The sequence below is a fragment of the Branchiostoma floridae genome, unplaced genomic scaffold (assembly GCF_000003815.2).
Source record: "Branchiostoma floridae strain S238N-H82 unplaced genomic scaffold, Bfl_VNyyK Sc7u5tJ_344, whole genome shotgun sequence".
Taxonomy (NCBI): Eukaryota; Metazoa; Chordata; class Leptocardii; order Amphioxiformes; family Branchiostomatidae; genus Branchiostoma; species Branchiostoma floridae.
The window spans coordinates 27327-49109 of record NW_023365807.1 but is presented as its reverse complement, the minus strand read 5'-3'; the positions used below and the strand labels follow the sequence as shown (position 1 = coordinate 49109).

Here is a 21783-nt window from a genome sequence, read left to right as displayed (position 1 = left end):
AACTATTTTCCCTGCGACCTGTCGACCTAGTAGAGGATAGCATAAAATTTGATGTCGAGAGAAACGGTTAGATTTACTGGATATACTAGAAGTAGAACTGTGACTATGTACTTGACAAATGTCCAAAAAACGTTATCTATCTTTTGTTACAGAATACCAGAAACATGCTGGGGAAAGTCTTTCTGTTGTCCACTTTTGTGATGTTCGGTAAGTAATGGCAATATCTTTTTGAAATGAGTGTGAAAAAAGCTGAGGGCACAATCCTCCGTACATGCTTTTTGTCCGTAGGTTTTTTGAGAGGTCACCTCCGCCACGTTTTTCTGAAAATGTGGGACAGGAATGGTAAGAGCCGGGGGGGGGGGGGGGAGTACCTCTCAACGCACGTCACTCGCATGGTTGCATAAGGGGTGAGTATGTGGTCTGGACGCTACCCTTGGTCGTGAGCCGGCTGCGTGCATCGTACTCGGCGCAAGTGGCAAGTGAATTGCACGTGAGATCTATGTGCGATTACCACGTTACCGTACGCAGGCCCTACTTATACGTGCTGTGTACGCCCGATGTCCTTACTCACTGTACAGGGCACTCGCGTCACCCGTACTGCCTCGTACGGGGGCAAATGCGCAGCCCGATGGCAGAGAAAGTTCAACATTACGCAGAGTTCTACGGCGTTTCTGTGTGCTCCCAAATCCCTTGGATTCCATACAATTGCGTACGGAGGCGGTACTTACCACTTACGGATCCCAAAAGATTGGTCACATTTTGGCACGTACACACCACGCAGTTAGACGTACGGCTGTAATTGTGCCGTTAGCGTTAGTTGAAACAATATTTTTCGGTTGCCTAAGGGTCAATGATAGTAGAGTACAGATTACCGCATCTGGCCCTGCCGTATTTCTTAAGAGTGCATTTGCACGACTGCCCTTTCGAAACCCCACAAGTATATCGCTGAAAACCTTTATCTACAAAACAAGCTTCTATTTTTTCTTATATGATTTTGTGTGCGTGGTTGGGTTGGTGTCTCGGTGGATCTAGGGAAATCTCCAACAATAAGAACATTATACGAATCACACTCTGTTTCATGCGGTTTCTAGACATTATGTTAGTCTGATGAGGTTCTGTATTTATCAATATCTAAAAGGATTTCCTACAAGCTGCATTGCAGTCCGAATTTTTGTCGACGTGTGCACTTTGATCTGGCTCACCTTGATACTAGATTGCACATGTCTCTGCTTGAAATCTATAGCCAAGGGGCCATCTTCAGTGGATTGGATATATTCAATTTGGTTTATGAAGCGATTACTTTGTGAAATATTTTGACGAGGGCGGCGATTTACCAAGGTAGTGAACGGCATTTAGCTTGGAGGCTAGATCGTTTATATCTGACGGCAGTGTTGAACATGATATATATATATATATATATGATATCCTGTAAACATATGGCGGCTTTCCGCACTAACGGTTCTCATCTACGTCGTCTGTGTGATAGGTGAGCTTGTAAATGGACACCTGTCACCATTCGTGTCAGAAAAGGAAGCAAGCACCTTTCTGAAACCGGGCCGTCGATTCAAACGGTCGGCAACTGGAAGCCTTGTGGAAGAGTGCAGAGAAGGGTGCGATTTTGAAGAATGGGAAGAGGTGCATGGGTCCTTCACGGTAAGTGTGTTGCTATAATAGTGTTGCTAGCATAAATATCGTAAGGCCACTGCAAACAAACTAACAGGGGATCTGCAGATTCCATATGTAATGTGAGCATGCGAAAAAAAGGGCAAGAAGCATAATAGTCAAATCTAGATAATTTTCTGATGGACAAAAATTAGGAAAACTAACCAAACTATAAACCAAAGCATTAATCGATTCTCCTGATAATCTACTAGATTAGTCATCCCATGGTAGAAGAGGGTATTTTTAGCTTGTGAATTAAACACGATTACCTTTGTTCTGATTTGTCGTTTTTAGACATGTACATATTTTGGAGTTTTTCCTCAACTTAACTTTTATGATATTGAGACATTTGTTTTAAATCACCGTGCAATCTTCACCGGATCTTAAACGCACATTGTATTTCGTCAATGCACTGTTGTAGATACGCGTCCTTCAAGAATGTTCCTGTGAAACATTCCCCTGTCCTTCTGGCCAAAAGTGTGATCCTGCATATCCTCCTACCCGACCAGGGCTCTCCCCTCAATGGCGTAATTGTATACCCGCACTGGCCATGGATGCACCAAGAGGTTCGCACACACATTAATATACATTCTTGCAAATCTGTTATCACTGTTTATATTATGGATATACCAGACCTCACTGTCGTATATGATCGTTTGACGCTGGCAGCGTTTCGACCTTTCAAAGAAGCAACAGAATTTGTTCAAATTATGATTTACTTTTTATACCTATCATAAACATGAATAGGTACAGACCACAGTGACGAAGGACCCTAGCATCTGTTGATATTATCCTTACAGCTCACACATAAGTAAAAATGACAAAAATGGATACAACAACAGCAACGGAAAACATTGCTAAATTTGGGTTGGGTCAGTAGCAGCTGTAGGTTAATACGGACTTAAGCTTGTTCAGGTCAAGAATAGAACCTGAATGCAACTGGTTCTGAATTAAGCTTGCTTTGCTAGCTGCAGGCAGGGTAGTGAAATAGGAAATGTACAACGCTTTCCAATGGGCACTCTGTTTACTTTGAAAATTATTTAAAAAAAAAGAAATAGCTAAATACATCAAAAGATAAGTTGTGCACACAATGACTTATCTGCCACTACCATTCAGTTTAGCTAATTACAAATGGTGTCGTGTATGCAGGTTGTAGGATCGACGTCGTTGTCGCCGTTGACGATTCTTCGAGCATACTGGAAGAAGCGTTTGAAATAGCCATGTCTTACACGACACATTTAGTCCAATGCTATGATGACGATGATGTCAATGTGAGTTTTTGATAGAATATATTCTAATTAAAATCTTCAAACCCTACTGTCTATGATCTAATGACCAATGATCTTTTCATCTGGCCGACCTCAGATTGAGGACGAAGCTCGATAATTTTTCCTCAGCTACTTAAGTGCAACGCGACGTCCAATTCGTTACGGGTCGAGATCTAAGCAGCTAAATATCATAATTAAGATGAAAATATGACAGTAATATAAGATTATTGAAGTTAGGTTGCATTACGTTTCTCGTATTCTTTCCAAGGTGACTTGGTCATAGATCCCATGTACCTGCAATTTAGCACTCTTGTTTGTTATCAGGTCACTGATCTTGTGATAGATCTCATCTGTACAATTAACTTGGACAATTGACGGGGCAGATAACGTATATAATCCATTCAGTTATGGACTGAATTCAGCTAATATTCAATTGTTTAAAAACGATATAGGTTGGAGTGATTCAATTCAGCGAAAAGGCGAATGCAACCATCCCTCTTGGTACCTACTCAGCAGGCGACGCCGGTCTAACTGACGATATCGAGTCTTTGAAGCGCACCGGGGGCCTCACCCACACCGGACATGCCATTCGTTACATGAAAGAAACAGTAAGAGTGCCTCTACTAGACTTAAAAGGTTCGCTGGAGGAGAAGTAGATATTATTTGACCTAATAGACAGACAACATGCCAGACTATGTAGCTGACCGAGGAGTATGGTTTGCGATCTAGGCTATCTGTCTAATTGGCCAATTTTTACCAGTTTTCCAGCACGTAGAGCCTGTAGAGGGTACCATTTCTGGCATGTATTGTTCGTGTCACAGCTTTTGCTGATGTATTGCAACATGCCATTGGGATCATATTAGAGATGATATACCAGGTTTCGGAAGGTGTATGCTTGTATATTTTATTGTTTGTACCAAGTGTCTATGACCAAAATTGCAAGTTACCAAATTGTTTATTCTTGTTTATTTTAAAAGCTCTACCACAACACAAAGTTTTTCTTTTGATCATTTATCATTCAAAAGGAACCAAAAAGAAAATGTTACAGTAAGATGACCTATTGCCTGGGGACACAGCGTTTATTTTCTACTTGCTGTTTTTTTTCCTAACGTTGTAATGTTTATATGCCTATAGTCTAAGTTCCGAGACGATGTGCCCCGAACGGCGATTGTCATAACAGACGGAAGGGCACAAACTATGGATGACTACGCAGCTCAAGCTGAAGCTGCTAGGGACGCAGGAATCACCCTGTACAGTGTGGGCAACGGATTCCCGAGTTTGGTGGACGACACTGCGCTTGTGGCCATCGGTGGTGAAACATACAACGTATTCAGCAAGGACGACCCCTGTGCACTCGCCAATCGTACACTGACTACCCTGTGCGGTGCGTATCATGAAGAGTGTACTTTTAGTCTAGTATTGCAATAGAGAATATTAGACTAGACAAAGAAAATTACGATGTGAGTATTGTCACTTTAATATGTTATAATCATGTAGCATGTACAATTTAACATCTGCTGCTGTTGTTTATTGCAGTTGCAGCATTGTCATAAATTTCATTATCTTATGTATGTATTGACACTACCTCAACAAATATTGATGTTTTTTGTGTCTGTCTTGTTTTCTACAACTACCTCATACTTATGATATCTCTGTCTTATCCTGCAGATTATGGTGATTTGCCAGATTTCCCCGACAAGATTGATGACGATGATGATGACAACTAAAGAAACCCACTGTAAGCAAAAAAAATTTCAACAAAAATTACAAAGTAGAACTATCAACGGAGTATAAGTAAATCTCACCCAAGACATCAATAATGAGAGTACTTGTATTGTTCTGTGTGATAGCAGGATATTGGACATATACTTACCGTATATGTCCAATATCCTTCACATACGTCTAGATTAGAATCCATTGAAAGGAATCTGCAAAGTGTACCATGATTAATCCTTGAATATCAAATCCCAAATACTTCAACTCTATCAGTAGGTTTTAAAGAAGCAAAATCATATCTACGCCACATAATACATTACTGACTGAAATTACAAACATTAAAAGAATCAGAAATGCTTGGACTAAATCAAAGAAAATTTCTGTTCAGCTGTCTTCCGTAGCTAATTTGATTTGATTTGACTTGATTTAATTTGGTTTGAACACTGAACATGGCATATATGAAAGACGTCTTTGGCCTGTGTCAACAAACTTCAAGCATAATAGAGACTGAAAAAGAGCTGTATATCTTTCACAGCTTAAGTCATGAGTAAACAACAAGCACATATATAGAGGATGTGCAATACATTTTATGCCTTCCATGAAAATACTGATACACTAAAAAGTAATGCACAATGTCAACAAACATATTTTCCCAAATCAGACCATTAACCCCATGACATCTATTAGAATTCGACACCTAATGTATGGGACACATACTTTAGGTTTATTCAAAATAGTCGGGCTGTTCAAAATTACATTCGAGTTTGCTGGCGTTATAATTGATGCTTGGAATCTTGACAAGTCCCCAGTGATTCTTAGTTTCTACAGATGAAATAGACAGTTGAAAATACCTGTTAGCTTGTCACATCAACTCAATAATATTTCATAGGTAAGGCAGGGGAGGTTTAATAGTTGGAAACGTAAAAATAAAAATGGGAAAGTGGTATACACAAAAGATTGGTGATGGCAAAACTTAAAATCTGAATCAAATTGTGCAATGAAAGGATGTGAAGGGCTGCTAATGAAAATTTCAAACAATGGACCTGAACAAAAACCTTTTAAAAAGCTAATAGCCTTATTCACAATAGCATCCACTTATTCCTTGGAATGAAAACATTTGTCTGATATTTGTTACACTGCAACCTATACGACAACTGTACCATTTCACCATCTTTACCATCGAACATTCCGAGAATCCATTCGATCATTTCGCATCAATAGTCAAGTTCAGAATAAAAATATATATGAATTTATATAAGTAAACACTGAGGTAGGCATAATGATGATATATTGAAGACCCAGATTTGCCTGATTACCTATTAAACCATATCTGGCCAAAGTAGCTATACTTAAAGGTATGAATAGAATAAAATTGAGGTAACTAATTGTAACGGAGATATATTATATGGATTTAAGGTAAATGTATATAAATTCGGTGGCTTAAGTAGTGGTATCTGGTGTAGTGTTTAATTTAGGTTTTAGAAACAAAATAACTCGAGTGATAGCTTGTCTTTTATAGGGTAAAATATTTCAACTCATGTTGTTAGAAGCCAAATTTAAACGAAGGTCAAAAACCAAAACTTTCACGGAATCATTTTGACTGTCATTGCAATTAGAAATTTCAATGGATCAAGTAATGAAAATGCATTTTTCCGAAACGTAATCAGAATACCTAATTTATTTTATTTATTGATCTTTAGGGTAGTCCCTTCAGTTAACGTAGTAACTGATTTCCAAGGGAGCCCTAAGAGTGAAATGACAGGATTGATAACTTGAAATGTTTCACCCTTTTGATTCGACACCCAAGATGATCAGCCACTATGTCGTTAAACTACTCCAGAGATGGTTTAAGTAGTAAAGGTGGAAGGTACTAGTATGCTGGGAAATCATAAAAATAGCACAGAGGAAATCCTTAATTATATAGTATACCAGTTGATGTAAATACTAGAGGGTAGTCCCATTCCATTGTAATGAATTAAAATCCATTGCATGTACATGACATGTGAGCATACCCTCAAAGTCTCAAAATCACTTTAGGAGACGGAAAGAGACATTTAACTTGTGTTACCCGCAAAAGCAACAAACAACTAAAGGCCCTTTGAATGCTACTATAAGAATGTTTAACGTGCTCTATTCGAGGTATACTGCTGTCAATGTAAAAGCTCGCTTTTAATAACGATACTGCAATGTCTGAACAAATCAGGATATATAAAATATCGCCGCGACTGTCACTTATTATTCGATGGTACGAAAACAACTGTATCTGCAACTGTATGCCCATTATGGCAATGCTTTTTATCTATCTCTGTTATTCATATATTTCATATCTGTACACAGTACTCGTCTTCTTTGCTAAATCGATCGATATTTTCATTGATTTCACTACTATGCGGATAATGCACAAATGGCATTATGGTACCGGTCAACTATGAAAGTCCACATATTTACCTAGTTTGTACATGAACTGGTGTATCGTAGATGAACTACTAGAGTACGATTGCAACTTAACTATTGATGGCTTCCATATTTATCATATAGCGCTGAATTATGTACCCAAGATAATATATATATATATATGTATATGTATATATATCATGTATCCAAGAAACGTGTAATAAATAGTGACAGTGAAAAATCAACATGCATGTTTCTTTCCTCAACTCGTACCAACATGAACACGTCTTTACATAATGTAACTGAGGTGTTGCTACAAGCCTCTATGTATCTGTTCATAAGTCTTTGTTAATATCCAGTTTGACGACAATGACGTCATAGTTAGGAAATTGGTAAAGACGAGTTATTTAAGACATCCAACGTACTACTTTTAGAACATGCAAATCGAACTTTCTTCATGCTGGCGTCCATAAACACTAATGTAACATGCATATCATTGGCCACACTTCCTAAATGGTCGCCACACAGGTTTGAAAGCTATCCTGCAATAGTATAGTTACTCTCTCTCCTCCCCCACACCCCCCACACCCCCACATACTTATAAGCTTAGCCCCATCCACGCACGCACACTATTAGAAACCGGATACAATCACAACTTACACACAATAAAAACAGCACAAGCTAGAGTTCCACGAACACATACCTTTGCCAAATAAACTATGGTAGGTTTGTTTTGTAGAAAGATGTAGACATAAAGATTTTATTTTATATGTTATTTGATAAAGGCACATAAACCTTTATCAACTAGAGTTTGGCGACCTAACGTTTAATACCCCCATGAAATATAAAGAGCTTGTGTAAATTTTATGAAAATGACTTACTAGGGGGCCAAAATATAATCATTAGTCTTTGTAGGGAGTGTGGAGAGGTACATGTGTGATGTGCATGTTGGTGTGGAAGGAGGGGGGTATTTTTTTCGTGGGGGAGTTGAAGGGTAGAGTTGATCTTTTGATGTCACTGGCGTGTTCTATTCTTGTAATATTCTCCATTTGAGACCATGTAGTGAAAGTGGATATGACAGTGTACCTAACTTTCACTGCAAGAAGTAGAATTCAGACTGAGATTTTTATGTACATTTCATACCCTTAATTTTGGTTCGGAGGCCCAATCTCACAGCACTCACTCTCTGCCCTGAGGGCTAGCTACCACTCAAAAATCACAACCACAGCATGTCCAGAACAAGAGATATAAAAAATGGAGGTTCCGCTGCAGTAAATAGCAAGCCACTAGGGTGCCATTATCGAACTCGACCTTCATTTTCCCGATCCCTCCCCACCTACAAAATATCATCAGGATCCATCGAAGGCTACTCGAGTTATGCTGTTAACAGACGGGAGGACAAACACACGCACAAGCCCAAAACATAACCTTGGCCATTCTGGCCATAATATGGATATGTTTTATCTATATCATTTTCGGTGTGTTTTTGAGCTCGCACAGTAGGTTCTATATGATTTTGTCACATGTCGTCTTGTCACATGTCGGCTAATCATTGACATATATCACCTTTTAACAAAATATTGTGTGATAACATGTATGATGTCATACCTGGGCCGCGAAAACGTTCGATATAGGTGTTCTGGACCGTGTGATAACTTTCTGTATCACACGGGGCTCTAAGTTGTATCACACGGGCTTTCTTCGAATTAATCGAACAATTTCGAGCGGGCCGAGTGCGGCACGGTTGAAAATTCGAATACCTGATTCGGACGTTAGAATTGCTGTTGTTACAATTTTTTTTTCGAGGAAACAACATTTTCTCAACTTCGAACTGGTACATTTCGAATTGAAACATCTGAAATTGAACCAAACTCCTTGATGGAACTATTCTATTCACTTCCTATCTGAGGGACGGCCCTAGCCGAAGCTAGGTACTCATTTTTCACCTGAGTGAGGTGAGGGAAGTCGTGTAAAGTGCCTTTTCCATTAGGGCATAAAATCTGTGACATGGCAGGTTTCGAACTCGGTTCCTCTTTGGAACGCACCCAAAGCGCTGCCGATTACGCCACGCGATCTCACATCCAGACGACAGCGACTTGAAAACAACCTGGCATCACGGATGTATGGCCATGATGCAATATTGGCACTGTTTGTTTTCATATCACCAACCCAGGCCTTTGAAGCAGTTTACTTCAATCATGCATACTTATTTTCACAACTGCACTCGTCTGATGATAATACTCTTTTGATGAAAACCGTACAAATAAAGATATGTTAAAAGCTTTGATTTTATCAGCTGCGTAAACCTTCCGGGGCCCAAAATATCAAGGTACAAAATTACTCTATGGTTGAATTCGAAGTGAGTACTATAATTCCACCACGGCTGGTCTGTGTTGCTAAGGTGTAATAATGCATTATCTGGGTGAGAATAATTCACCACCTGATACAATATATTTTTGCTTCGAAACACAAACACACACACAAACAAACATGTACATAAGAAATCACGCTCACACACTCACGTCACATATACACACGTGCACACACAAACACACACACAAACACACGCATGCACGAGTTTTTACATCTATTACACATGCACTGAAGTATCATTTCAAAACTACTGGGTGCTACATGTAAGTGAGATTGAACTGCTGCTGTAATCTCTGGAAAGCTTTTTTGGTCAGAACGGACGGTCAGAGTGCTGCCAGACAGTGTATTTTTAGTGGCAGTGACTTGAGTGCAGCCTGACATTAAGGATGTATGATGCAATCTTCTCGTCGCATGTTTTCATTTACCTGCCAAAAGTACGTCTGGTATACCTTTTGACGAAAACATACACAAAGGATATATTAAAAGCATTGATTTTAACAGACGTTGTGTAAACTTTTCCCTACCAAAAACAACAAAACATAAAGCTAATGTAAATATCATGCTTTCAGTCAGAGTTGGGTAAATTCTTTCAATGATATATAATCTTGACACACTCTTTGCGTTGCTTGTTTTCATTTCCCTGTCGATCAATGTACTTCTGGCGGCCTTTGGACGAAAACACAGACAAAAATTTGTGAAATGCACTGATTTCAAGTTGTGTAAATTTTCCAGTGCCCAAAATATTAGGACGAAAAGTTAATGTAAATATCATGCTTTTAGTCAAAGTTGGGTAAATTGTTTGAGATGAATAAAACTTATGTTTATGTAAACAAATACCACCTATGACTCCCCCGACAAGCTTATTGATTTTGTCCTCTCTAATGTGCTGTAAGTTGGCAATTTATTACGAGAACGTCATTTTGTGATGGACCGTATGAGGGAACCATTTCTCATGTTCTCACGTTTTTAGTCTGCGGCTGGAAGACTGCAGTGCGAATATTGCAGCAATAGATTGATATGAACATTCGCGTTGATGATGAATTCGGAGTGACCTCAAAAATTATAACCACAAAAACACCGCAAACATTTCTGGATTTACTGTAACAAGCTTTGTTCCCTCAAATGTTCACCACACAGATCTGAAAACTATCTCGTCATGACTGGACGCCAAGATCGCACAGTATTTTCTTAAAATGCCTTGTTTCCATGGCCTGAAACATGTACATGAAGGAGTCAATGACAATGTATAAAGGTATGATTATTTGGCGTAGGTATATGTTCGTGGTGTTGTAAATAACAAATTGTCTGGGATTCATATGTTGTCGTCCGCTGCTCCTACTATTGCGTATTGATACTAAAAAATTATTTGCTTTGAGGTACGCATACCCTTATGTATAATGAACAGTTATGTTGTTATCACCAGGTACATTTCTACTGCTGTCAAAAGTATCATTTTTGGCTTACCAACATCGTATTATTGTTGAAATTGAAATAAATGATAGTATAGAACTTGGCACGACAGTTCTGGAATGTATTTTTCTCGCCGCATCTAGATTATTTGTAGGTTATGCGGAAATATGTAAATTTCAAACTTCTCACCAGAGGATGAGGTGTGTTCATTAATCTGATACTCTTCACTATGTCCTGGTAATGCAGGTTGTCGGCCAATGCAGATGTGGGCCTGTTTGTAGTGCCTTATTTTAAGTCAACAGTTACTACCCGGTCGGATCCTTTTTGAAAGCACATTGCCCTGTGTAGTAATGTTGTTTAAATGAATGGCATTAGTACTAGTTTTCACAGCATGGTATCGTTGTCTCTCTTGGCAGATGTACCGATGTATCAATCAATTATTACCTCCATGAAATGTCATGGAGGTTATATTTTCAGTAGCGTTTGTCTGTGTGTGATATCTCAAGATATCTCAAGAACGGCTGTGTGGATTGGTTTCATACTTCGTGTGTTGGTAGGGTTTGACGAAATCTGGAAATGATTAGATTTTGGTCCCCGAACGGCTTCTCTTGGTACTGCAGCGCAACTTCCTGTTTTGCTATTTCGTGTTCTGAACAAGCTATGAGGTGACACGAGTTTGGGCCCCCTAGCGGCTAGTTTTTGGATGGCAGGGGCATTTTTTGTCAACAACTTCTGAGGAAAATAACTCAAGCATGGAACAACTGAGATTCATGATTCTTGGTATGTAGGTACCTCAGACAATGTTGTACAAAATAAAATACTAATGATGCAAAAATAAGAGTACATTTGCATAATTAACGAGAATATCATATCACAGCAGTTTTTATTTACTGTATCTATTGTCGCAAACATATGGTCTTGACATTTAGGTGGTAGATAACTTTCAGCATCATAAAAAAGTGGAGCAAGTTTCAGCCACCTAACATGTAATTTTGGAAGTGCAGGGGCGTTTTTTGTCAAGACATTCCAAAGATGATAACTGCAGATTGACGGATTGACATCACTTTAGGCATGCAGGTAGCTTAGGCAAAGATGTTCATAATATACATGTTATGCAAATGAGGACATGAATTGATAAGGAAATCGTATAATCCCATTTTTTTTTAATATTTGGACATCGATAAATGTTACACATGTAAATTATGATAGGTGGAATGTAAGCAGATACCGAATATGCAAACGAGGAACTTATTTGCATAATCTATGTAAAAATAGCAAAACCGCTTAATGATTGATGATGGGAATTTTATAATTGTGACATGTGTATTGTTAGTCAATGATGAACAACACCATGCATATATCATGTTAAAGACAATTGCATGAAGTTTACAAAGCTCTACATATTTCATGGAGGCATGAGGTCGCCATTGTAGAATGTGTCAAATTATTTTGTATGGTTCTCCTGCCCACAACATTGGTTAGTGTGGTTTGAAGCTGTGCTTGACTAAACAAATTACCATATGCATGAATGAAATACATACATGTGTTTGGTTCTCTCGTGGTCTAGGGCATCAATGAAACAACTCCCAATTCCAGAAGAGACTTGATACCATCGAAAGGTACCCCTCTCCCTCAAAACACGATCATTCGATATCTCGATGAAGTCTTTTATTGGATAGCAAGGGATGCGGTGACCAGATGAGCAAGACTTTGCACCCACGACTATGTTTACATGTTACCAAGTGCCCTGTCTGTCCTATTACGTATACATACTACTCAGGCAAAACATCACTCTCGGCTATGCAGCCACAGGCTTAGCCATTGTTAGGAAGTTTTTATTATCGTTAGACTTGATGTGTTTTAGGATTAATATTTTTGTCCATCATGACATCGACACTTATTCTTCGCGATTTTGAAACGTTGCCAGTTACATTTTCTAGGCAATGTTTGCATGGAGTGCGCAGCCTACACTGTGCCACATTTCCTGATGTTAATGGTCTGGTCCGTCATTCGCATCCCACCCACCATCTGGTATATTCATATAAATCCAAGTTTTGGGTACGTATAAGTAACAAACAGTAGATCAATAAGACTGTCTATGATATCAGTACGTCAAAACAGACTGACCCAGTCAACGTTCTTGATGATAGTCACTTGATAAGCCCATCCTTCTTATCTACGATTTGTCAATTTTTTTTTTGTACTGGGTAGCTGATTGCCGGCCGTCCCTGATCCATTGGCCAGCGATGGCCGGCAATCAGCGACGCAGTACAAAAAGAAATGGCCTGCAAAAGTGTGTTATGAGCCGAAAAAAGGCCCCAAAGAGCCTGCTACGGAGGCTACGAGAATCGATAGTTTTTTGCCTGAGGGCTGGCAACTTCCTGCTGCGTGATTTATGTAGTTTTTCTTACCCTATCGTCACGATTGTTTACGTGTTTCAGACTACGTATATGACATGGAGATGTTGTGCTGTTCCTTGTTGTGTGTGTGTTTGTGTTTCAAAGCAGAAATATTGTATAAGGTGGTGAATTATTCTCACCCAGATAATGCATTATTACACCTTAGCAACACAGACCAGCCGTGGTGGAATAGTTCTCACTTGAACAAAAATCTGTATGAAATGCACTTCGAGTCCCCTGAAGGTTGTAATCATGTATCTAAAGAGAGAAGACAGGATCAGTATATGAAGAGGTTCCACATTTATTTAAGCTTTGGATGCGGTCCGATGCCCTTAATGTGTAGAGGCAAAATACCCGGGTCAACTGTTTTCTGTATCATCATACGACCACGTATGGCAGGTATCATGCGTATTACAGGTGCAAAAAGACTAAGTACATTGTGTATTTCGATCAATATAACCGTGCTATTATTAGAAATACAGAATTAAAATAGACAGGAAATGATGCTTAAAGGTGCAAATATACTTCGTAAAATAAACTTAAACCAAGTGATTTTAGATAATTTGCCATGAATTCTTAAACTATGCTGGCGATTCTTCATCATGGTGCCAATAAGTTCCAAGAGCTGGAAAGTGATGTCATGGCGCTGCAGGGTAATAATGGAATGGGTATTAGTTCTGAGCATGTTGGCTTTGTTGCTAGTTTGTCTATGCTCATAGAAACACAACAATTTTCAATCTCGCATTCGCTAAAATAGCTACATCACAAATACATTCACATGATGGCTTTCTATTGACACATGATGGTCAATTTGATTTCATTACGTAACTTCCTTGTGAAGGATTCTTGAAAAGACAAAACTCATCTTTGTACCGCACCTACATTAATTTTCACTGATTGCACAAGTTGCATGTACGTATGGAGCTCTCTCCCTCATACTGTTGCATAATGAATTCCAACTTTTTCAGTGTTCCTTATTCATAATTGAGCAGCCTACAAAGTGAAAACAATGACAGTTTAAATTCATTACCACAAGTGCTACTTGTTTACAACCAACATGATTTGGTTACAAATAAAAATATAAATCGCGGTTCTGTTTTAGGTTGCAACCTCACTACTAGAGGTTTAAAACGCTATAAACATTTTCAAAAATTGAAAATCGTACCACATTGTTCGATCATGGCAGCAACATCACATGGATAGTCCAGGTCTAGATTAACAACTCGCGAGGGATCATCACTAATGATGGCAAGTGCAGTCTCGTTGATGAAGAGATCCCTTCCAGTAGCGATGTTCAAAGCCGGCGTCTCTTGCCTTTTTAGCATACTCAACCGACTCTTCACTGTCCTGAATGCGGTGAAATATAAGCTTTGTCACTGACTAAACTGGCAAAATCTTACAATGAAACTACCTTTCTCTTACATTGAAAGTTCCTTTTGGCAGAGGCACAAAACGTACCGAAAAACAAAGCACAAACATGCACCGATTTAATCACTGCAGTTCAATATAGTTACAAATACTTGTAATCCACAAATAATGGCTGCCAGTGCCTTACTGTTTAGTGTAAACACAATCACATGGATATGCGGCATACAGATTGGACCCGTGGCTCGCCATAGGTAATGTCCCTTTTTCCCCTCATACAATCATATCAGTAGTAGAAGCAGTAGTATCCAGTATTCATTATACTGTAGGTAGTTCAGTACAATGACGGATTCAAGTTAGAGTCTAGCACAGTTAATGTTTAATATCACGATCAATTGCAAAGGGTAAGAGTGAAAATGTTGTCTCCCCCCACAAAGATTTGTAATGGAAAAGACCAGATCTGTAGGAACGTTAAATGAGTACGTTTCTAGAGAATGGGAACTTTTGGCAAGTATTGTAAAGCTTGATTCAGACCGCAAGGCAAAGCTGACATGAAAGAAAACGTGACTTAACTCACATATGCAATTTCTTTAGCTCGCTTGCTTCCATCTGTGGCCACAACAGCAACCTTTCGAACTTGTTCGCGGAACTGTGTCTGAAAATACACGAAGGATGCAAAAGGGTTTGTGAATAATATTATTAAGAAATATCATTGGTAGTTGGTCTGTACATTGGCTTTCTAAGTATTGCATATCAATGTTTAAATATACAATGATATTGGGTTACAGACCAGGTAAGCTAAAGGTTTAAGAGAAAAGTTGTGATGTGCCTCAACAATATTTTCCTTCCACTTCGCAACTTGCATCATTTTGATAAAAAATCTATAGAAACAGTTCTTAAGAATCATGCAGTTAACATGGCGTCACCTAAATAATTATCAGCAACATTGTCCTACCGCACATGTCATGTGGTTGATGGCTGCTCCGGTTTTGCCTTGACCACCACTAAATTCCACGTCGCTGAGAATGGCGTTCTGGAGACCCGGGATGTCCGTGTAACTGCCCAGTGGTATGTCGACATTTGGTAAGCATTTATACTGGATAACACCGACCTGCAGGATATATGTATGCGTCATATATATCTCGAGAGTACAATAGATTACAATTTATTAAAAGCCAAGACATCATCTACGGAAAAAAACAAAAGTATGAGCTGTACACTGAATGCATGTACACATGTTATAATATCTTTAAAAAATGATGTCTTACTTTGCAGAAATGCATTTAAAACAGTAAAAGGGATTGGTTGTAAGGCCACGGCAAGTAAATTTTATGGGTGACATTCGCGCGCTGATTAACTTTCACCTTATTTCAGAAAAAAAAAGGATTTTCTTCATGGATGGTCAGATAGACCGAAATAGGTAAATAGGTTGTGTGGTAATCTAACAACTGTATGTAGAAGTGACATTAGACTGGTAGCCTTGATCTCATTATCTGTGCAGCCTGCCTTGGGCGTCATCCATAAAATTTACTTGCTGTGGCCTTAATTGAGCTACATTTACGTCTATATTTATGTATATTTCTGGAAGAAAACGAAATGCAAACTTGGTAATTGTTTACTTACATTGATATCGGTGTCTTCGCTGAAGCATCCTACGATGTATGAGATGTAGTCTCTAGCCTTCTCAAATCCCTCCCGACCGATACTATAGGATCCGTCAATCAGGAACATGAGATCCACAGGACACTGGTCTTCAATTCAAAGATGAACACAAAGATTTGTGTCATTGCCAGCCTTTGACAGCTTATGTGCAAACTTTGTACCCATGAAAGCTTTGTCTGAACCAATTTGATTTTATGGACATATTTCAAATCACAGATAAAGAGTGAGACTGTATTTTATGCCTTATGCTACACTACGGCGCTAAGGGCGAAGAAAAAATGTTCTCACCGATGGTCGTTGGCTCTTCAGTTGGTTCCTCATAACTAGTTGGTTCCTCCTCACCAGGTGGAGGTGGTGGTGGTGGAGGTGGAGGTGGAGCTGTAAGCAAGTGAACATTTCAAAACTGATGGATTGAATAAAACCTGTTTTGTGTCGACAGGTCAGATGAAATGTAGAAAACATTGCTCCGACGGACCCATAGCCTCGCGGTTTGCAATTACCTTCAACAATGAATGAATGAAGACCTTTATTGTACAATTTTGCCCAACCGGGCTAAGTACAGGTCACAACAAGTCAGGATATATACATACATAAAAGTGTCACAAATCTAGTCTAACACAAAAGTTCGGCTTCTTCTCGCTTCTTGGTGATAGTGAAAATGTAGGACTGTATGGGTTTCGCTATTGTCGGTTTGTCAAAACGCATGAGAAATATAAACTTGTCAGTGCTACTCATGTATCTAAAATGAGGGAATCTACTTTCTATATAACTAAATAGAGTATTTCTGTCATTCGCATACATATCGCAATCAACAGTGAAGTGCACTTCATCTTCTACCATCTTCTACCAATAATACGGCATCATGATGTTCTATTGCAAATTTGTGCCCATGGGGCAAATTGCAAATGAAAAAGAAACAAATACTAATGTTCTAACATTAAATGTTTGTATGTGTGCTAATTACAAGGGGATAATCTAGATTATAACATGCAAAGATGGAGTGATTGAATGTAATTGTGGCATTCAAAATTATTATGGCACAAGTAGTTTTCCATGTTGTATGCTGTTTTCATATTTTGTATAATTCAATTTTTCTTCGTCTACAGATAACTTGTAAAAGAAAGTTTGAATATAGATGTCTTTCAACCTTCTCCTTAACAATATACATGGAAGGCTGTTGTCAATGATGTCTGAATTCCAGATGTATGACTAACCGCTGTTATTAAGTACCAGTACATTCTTTACACGATGAATCCAATTTTTCCTGCGACTATTCTCTGGTAAATATTGCTGTGATAGAAGTGCATCTACTTGTAGCAGATGTGAAGAAATGTTTAATTGTCTGAGTCGTAGCCAGTATTTGACTATACGAATTGAAACATCAACACCAACTGGGTATATACCAAGCTCTACTCTACATGTCGAGTTACTAGAATCTGTTCTGGATTATTTTGATAGGACATTAGTCATTCAGATAATCCTTGCCCCAAGTTTCGCAACCGTACAACATGATTTTATACATATAGATACGTTGAGCACACGGGTTTATATGAAGCAACAATTTGGCAGGATGGAACGTTTCTTAAATTCTATAAAGAAATAAGATTCATATGTTTCAGTAACTCCAGACAACAACCCTAGGCCAGGTGCTTTTGAAAAAAAGTTGAGGTCATACAGCTCTAATTGTCTCCTTCCAGCTTACATTTGCATTTAAAGTACCAGCTCTCATTGCAACAAATTGATTAAATTGACATAATATGCAGCAGCACTATCACAAATTGCTTTTACTGCATGCACACGCGTGGCATAGTGGGGAAAAAAGAAATGTATTTACGGCAGGGTGGCTTTGCCGGTGTGTACACGTTTGCGTTGAAGCACAGAACAGCCGTCCGGTCACAATCGCACACTGCACGTTTGTTGGATCCGGGTGGATCAACTGTGGTGATAGAAAGTTAATTGAATAATTTTGAGTGGATGAATAACATCACGGATTGTATCGACAGCTCACTCATTTCCTGCCAAATAATGATAAAAACAAATGTTGACCGTGCAAACAATCAGTTAGTGATAAAAAGTTTTCCCAATGGATCCATGTACATACAACACGTCACGGTTCCAGCGGCAGCAGCATACTTGTATGTGGCCCACTTGGGCCACTTCACTCTACGATAACATGCGTCATGGTCTCTGCAGCATCTAGAAGAAAAAACAATACTTTAAAAAGGTTAATCAGCATGGAGCTGGTGACTTTATGAAATCAATTTTGGACGTGGTGGTGATTCAAAATTCTTTTTTTCTTTTGACCGGAAGTGTTGTTAATTTTACATGTAGGTACCATCGAAATGTTCCATTCTCGCGAGGTGTTTTTTTGTTCAAAATTCAATTATGGACCGAGGTGATATGTATTATGTTCAAAGTCCAATTATTTAGATGAAGTGTGGAAACGCCACACAAAGTGTCGATTCTCACACAGAGATCGACTTGTTTTGAGGTTCACTTTTGGAACAGTCCATTTTTTAATGGGTTGGGAGATGGTTGAAATATTCTGCATTTGTTTTCAACTGTTGCCTTTCTACTTTAGTATGTGATTCAAAGGCAATATCATAACGCCCTCGATGGAAGAGTATGTACGTACATGTCAATGCCGTCCACAGGTATTCCTGCCCCGCCCCACCCACAGTAGCAGCCGTAGTTGTTGTAGTCCAGGGGAAAGCGCCCGGTTACCTTCCATGTCATTCTCCCAAACTGCAACAAGTTCCTTTTCTGTCGGTGTCGTGGCTCATCGCTCAATACGGATGTTGGATCTGAAAGCAGAGGGCGGAAGTGCGTCATCGTATGCTCCGCTGGTGTTGACAGATCCATTGCCAGTTAGACATAAGGGGTTTGTTTATTTTCTTGCGTCTGGACTTGTTCTCAAAATCTTCTTCAACAGCAAGTTAGCACAACAAATGATATCTATTGCGTTGCCAATTAAGGGAAGAGGACCTTTGTTGCAAAATCAATTCTTAAAAGAAGATCTTAGGGTTTGTATTTGTTAATTACCCAACGTAGACCTGCATTCACCTTTTCAAGATTATAAAGCACTTCATAAATAACACAATCATTGGAAGTTGTGTATGTCCAACAAGTTTTAGAACATTTAGCCATATGAAACAAACCATTAGTAAAGTTGGGATTCAAGGGGTTCCTCCTACCCCTGACTCATGTGTCATGGCGGGTGCGTCATGCCCGAACATGCCCCTATGGCCTTTTACCACCACAAAGGCCTGTCACTGCCACTAGCCGCAGCTAGGTACTCATTCACACCTGAGTTAGGTGAGGAAAGTCGTGTAAAGTGCCTTTCCCAAGGGCACAAGATCGGTGACACGGCAAGCGGATTTGAACCCCGGACCTTGCATCCTTGGTCGGAAGTCCTCCTAGGAGACGGAAACTCCAATAAACAAACCTGCATCTGCTGGGGCTGTCTTACACGTTGCATACAGTTGCCCCTGTAGGACTAGTGTGCCAGTGGACGAGAGGGTGGAGAAGGACGTGCACACCCCTCCTTCACCTTAAAACCCCAAGTGCAGGCCAGGCAGACGGGTCGCCTTAAACCCGTCCGCCTACCATTGTCTTCCGAGACAGACGGATGCCAACAACAACAGTAAAGTTGGTACAATTTAAAAAAAAAAAATTAGATTTCAGATTTCGTCTCGTCTCACCTTAGATATGCCTTTCGGTAAAAGTTTCTTTTCGAAAGCGAACACTTGCTAAGAGCGTTTTGCTTGTGTCTGGAATGATTTCTCACCTACCGGCATTTGAGCCGATGTTGAATACTGCCACCGCGCAGATCACAAGGGGTAGTTTCCACCACATGTTGCCACCGTAGATGTTACTCGTGCTGCAGTTAAAGGAAAATGTCACAAAAAAAAAAAAGATATGAAAAGACCACAAGATCTTAAGAACAAAGGATTGCCGCAAGAGACTAGTCCTCTAGTCCTTAGTTACAGTCCAAGCCTTCCTGTAGTCCTAACCAGGCCAACACAGCACCAATAGACACAGTTATTGCTAGATAAAGTAAGGGGAAAAAATAAGTATTTGAACTGAAAACCTGTCCAAAGAACAACAACGACAGCTGGACATTGAAACAATCAGTGAACAAATTGGCAGTGTTCGTAGCCTGAAATATAAATGGCAATGTCGCGCTTTATATCATTCAATCTTTATATCATTTTTTTCCAAAGGGAGGAGCTACGGTACATACTAATGCATTGAGTCTAAATATAAAAGTTCACCCAATCACACGAAAGACGTCGACATGTGAGCATGTGTAATGTAGGCGTGATCATGCCATCAATCATTATGGAGTGCACGTGCAAGATCAAGGAAAATATAAGCTATCCATGTTGCACCATAGTTTTGGTCTGTTTTAACGGTACCTATTGTGATGTTTAATTAGAGTGAAAGTAGAATGCAGGCTTGGCGGAGTGGGTCTACAGAGTAGAGGGAGAATGAACTTAGCCCAGGCTAGATGACGGTTATGATGATTATAATGACATTTACCTGATAAATGCAAACTGTAGCTGAATTTTTGAATCTAAAACTCTGGCTTCGTGAAGAATATAAAAAAGCTTTCCAATCATATTTTTACGCAAAATCCATATCAAAAGTAGTATATATCAAAATGAAACAGTTACAATGCAATGTGTGCAGTTTTCACTGGTGCAGATTTTCGATTACTAGACGTATTACGATTAAATCGGTCAGTTTGTGAAATGAGACTGACCAGTGTATACTTGAGGCAAAATTGAGAAAGGGATCATACTTGGGCTCAGAATTCTTAACTTTGAGGTGCAAACTATAAAATATTCCAATCATATTGATACCAAACCGCAATATTCAATCTTTTTTCCAATGTTTATATATCCTAGTGCAGCCGGCTTTGTCATCATGTACTGGTCTGTTGACATTGTGCCATGCGAAGAAAATTTCTCCTGTGAGGAATTACCACAAATGTCATTATGAAATAGCGGTTGGTTTTCCATAAATGAATACAAGATTTACATGGACTTATTTTGAAACATAATTGATGCAGCTATATTCTGCACTTTCCAATGTACTGTAAATAGTTTTATTTTCATGAGGTATTGTTTTCTTGGTAGAAGGGGGAGCCTTGATATTTCTGTTTTGTTTGTCCTGTGGTAATACATTGCAAATGCAGATCATGAATTTTCATACTGCAAATAGATTGAGAAACAAAAATCTGCTTGATTGTGCCTCCCTTGTCTTCGTTCTGCTTCAGTCAGTAACAGTGCGCAAACATTTTACGTGTATTAAAGATTTTTCTTGGCTGTTTTTTTGCTGCTTATCTTCCTTCTATCTTCCCTTTTCCTTCTCCATATATAGATTATTCAGTTTTGTTGTCTATTGTAATGGATAAGATCTGGAGATTGCTTAGAGTGACATCCATCACTCTTTCCTAGTGATGCTGAAGAATCTAGTGATAGATGTCACTAAAATGGACATCCGGCAGTAATCTCCAGACTTACCCAGGA

At 39.1% G+C, this 21783-nt stretch overlaps 1 protein-coding gene across 1 annotated transcript; it reads right to left on the bottom strand.

The window, feature by feature from the left end:
• Window positions 1-13583: 13583 nt before the first annotated feature.
• Window positions 13584-20115, bottom strand: LOC118408693. Its single transcript, XM_035809548.1, has 10 exons — window positions 20041-20115; window positions 18885-19053; window positions 18351-18445; window positions 18084-18185; window positions 16538-16627; window positions 16211-16338; window positions 15543-15698; window positions 15165-15242; window positions 14388-14569; window positions 13584-13868 (listed from the first exon to the last, which is right to left on the bottom strand). The coding sequence occupies exons 1-9, from the start codon at window positions 20102-20104 to the stop codon at window positions 14462-14464; spliced, it is 990 nt and encodes a 329-aa protein (XP_035665441.1). The 5' UTR covers window positions 20105-20115; the 3' UTR covers window positions 13584-13868; window positions 14388-14461.
• Between the last annotated feature and the right edge of the window lie 1668 nt (window positions 20116-21783).

Bases quoted from the DNA above. Each gene is read 5' to 3' on its own strand.
- LOC118408693 (XM_035809548.1), bottom strand. From the start codon at position 20,104: ATGTGGTGGAAACTACCCCTTGTGATCTGCGCGGTGGCAGTATTCAAC. The intron at 18,446-18,884 runs GTACGTACATAC...TTTTTCTTCTAG, and splicing joins CCTGTGGACGGCATTGACAT to ATGCTGCAGAGACCATGACG. The intron at 15,699-16,210 runs GTAAGTAAACAA...TATATCCTGCAG, and splicing joins GCGAAGACACCGATATCAAT to GTCGGTGTTATCCAGTATAA.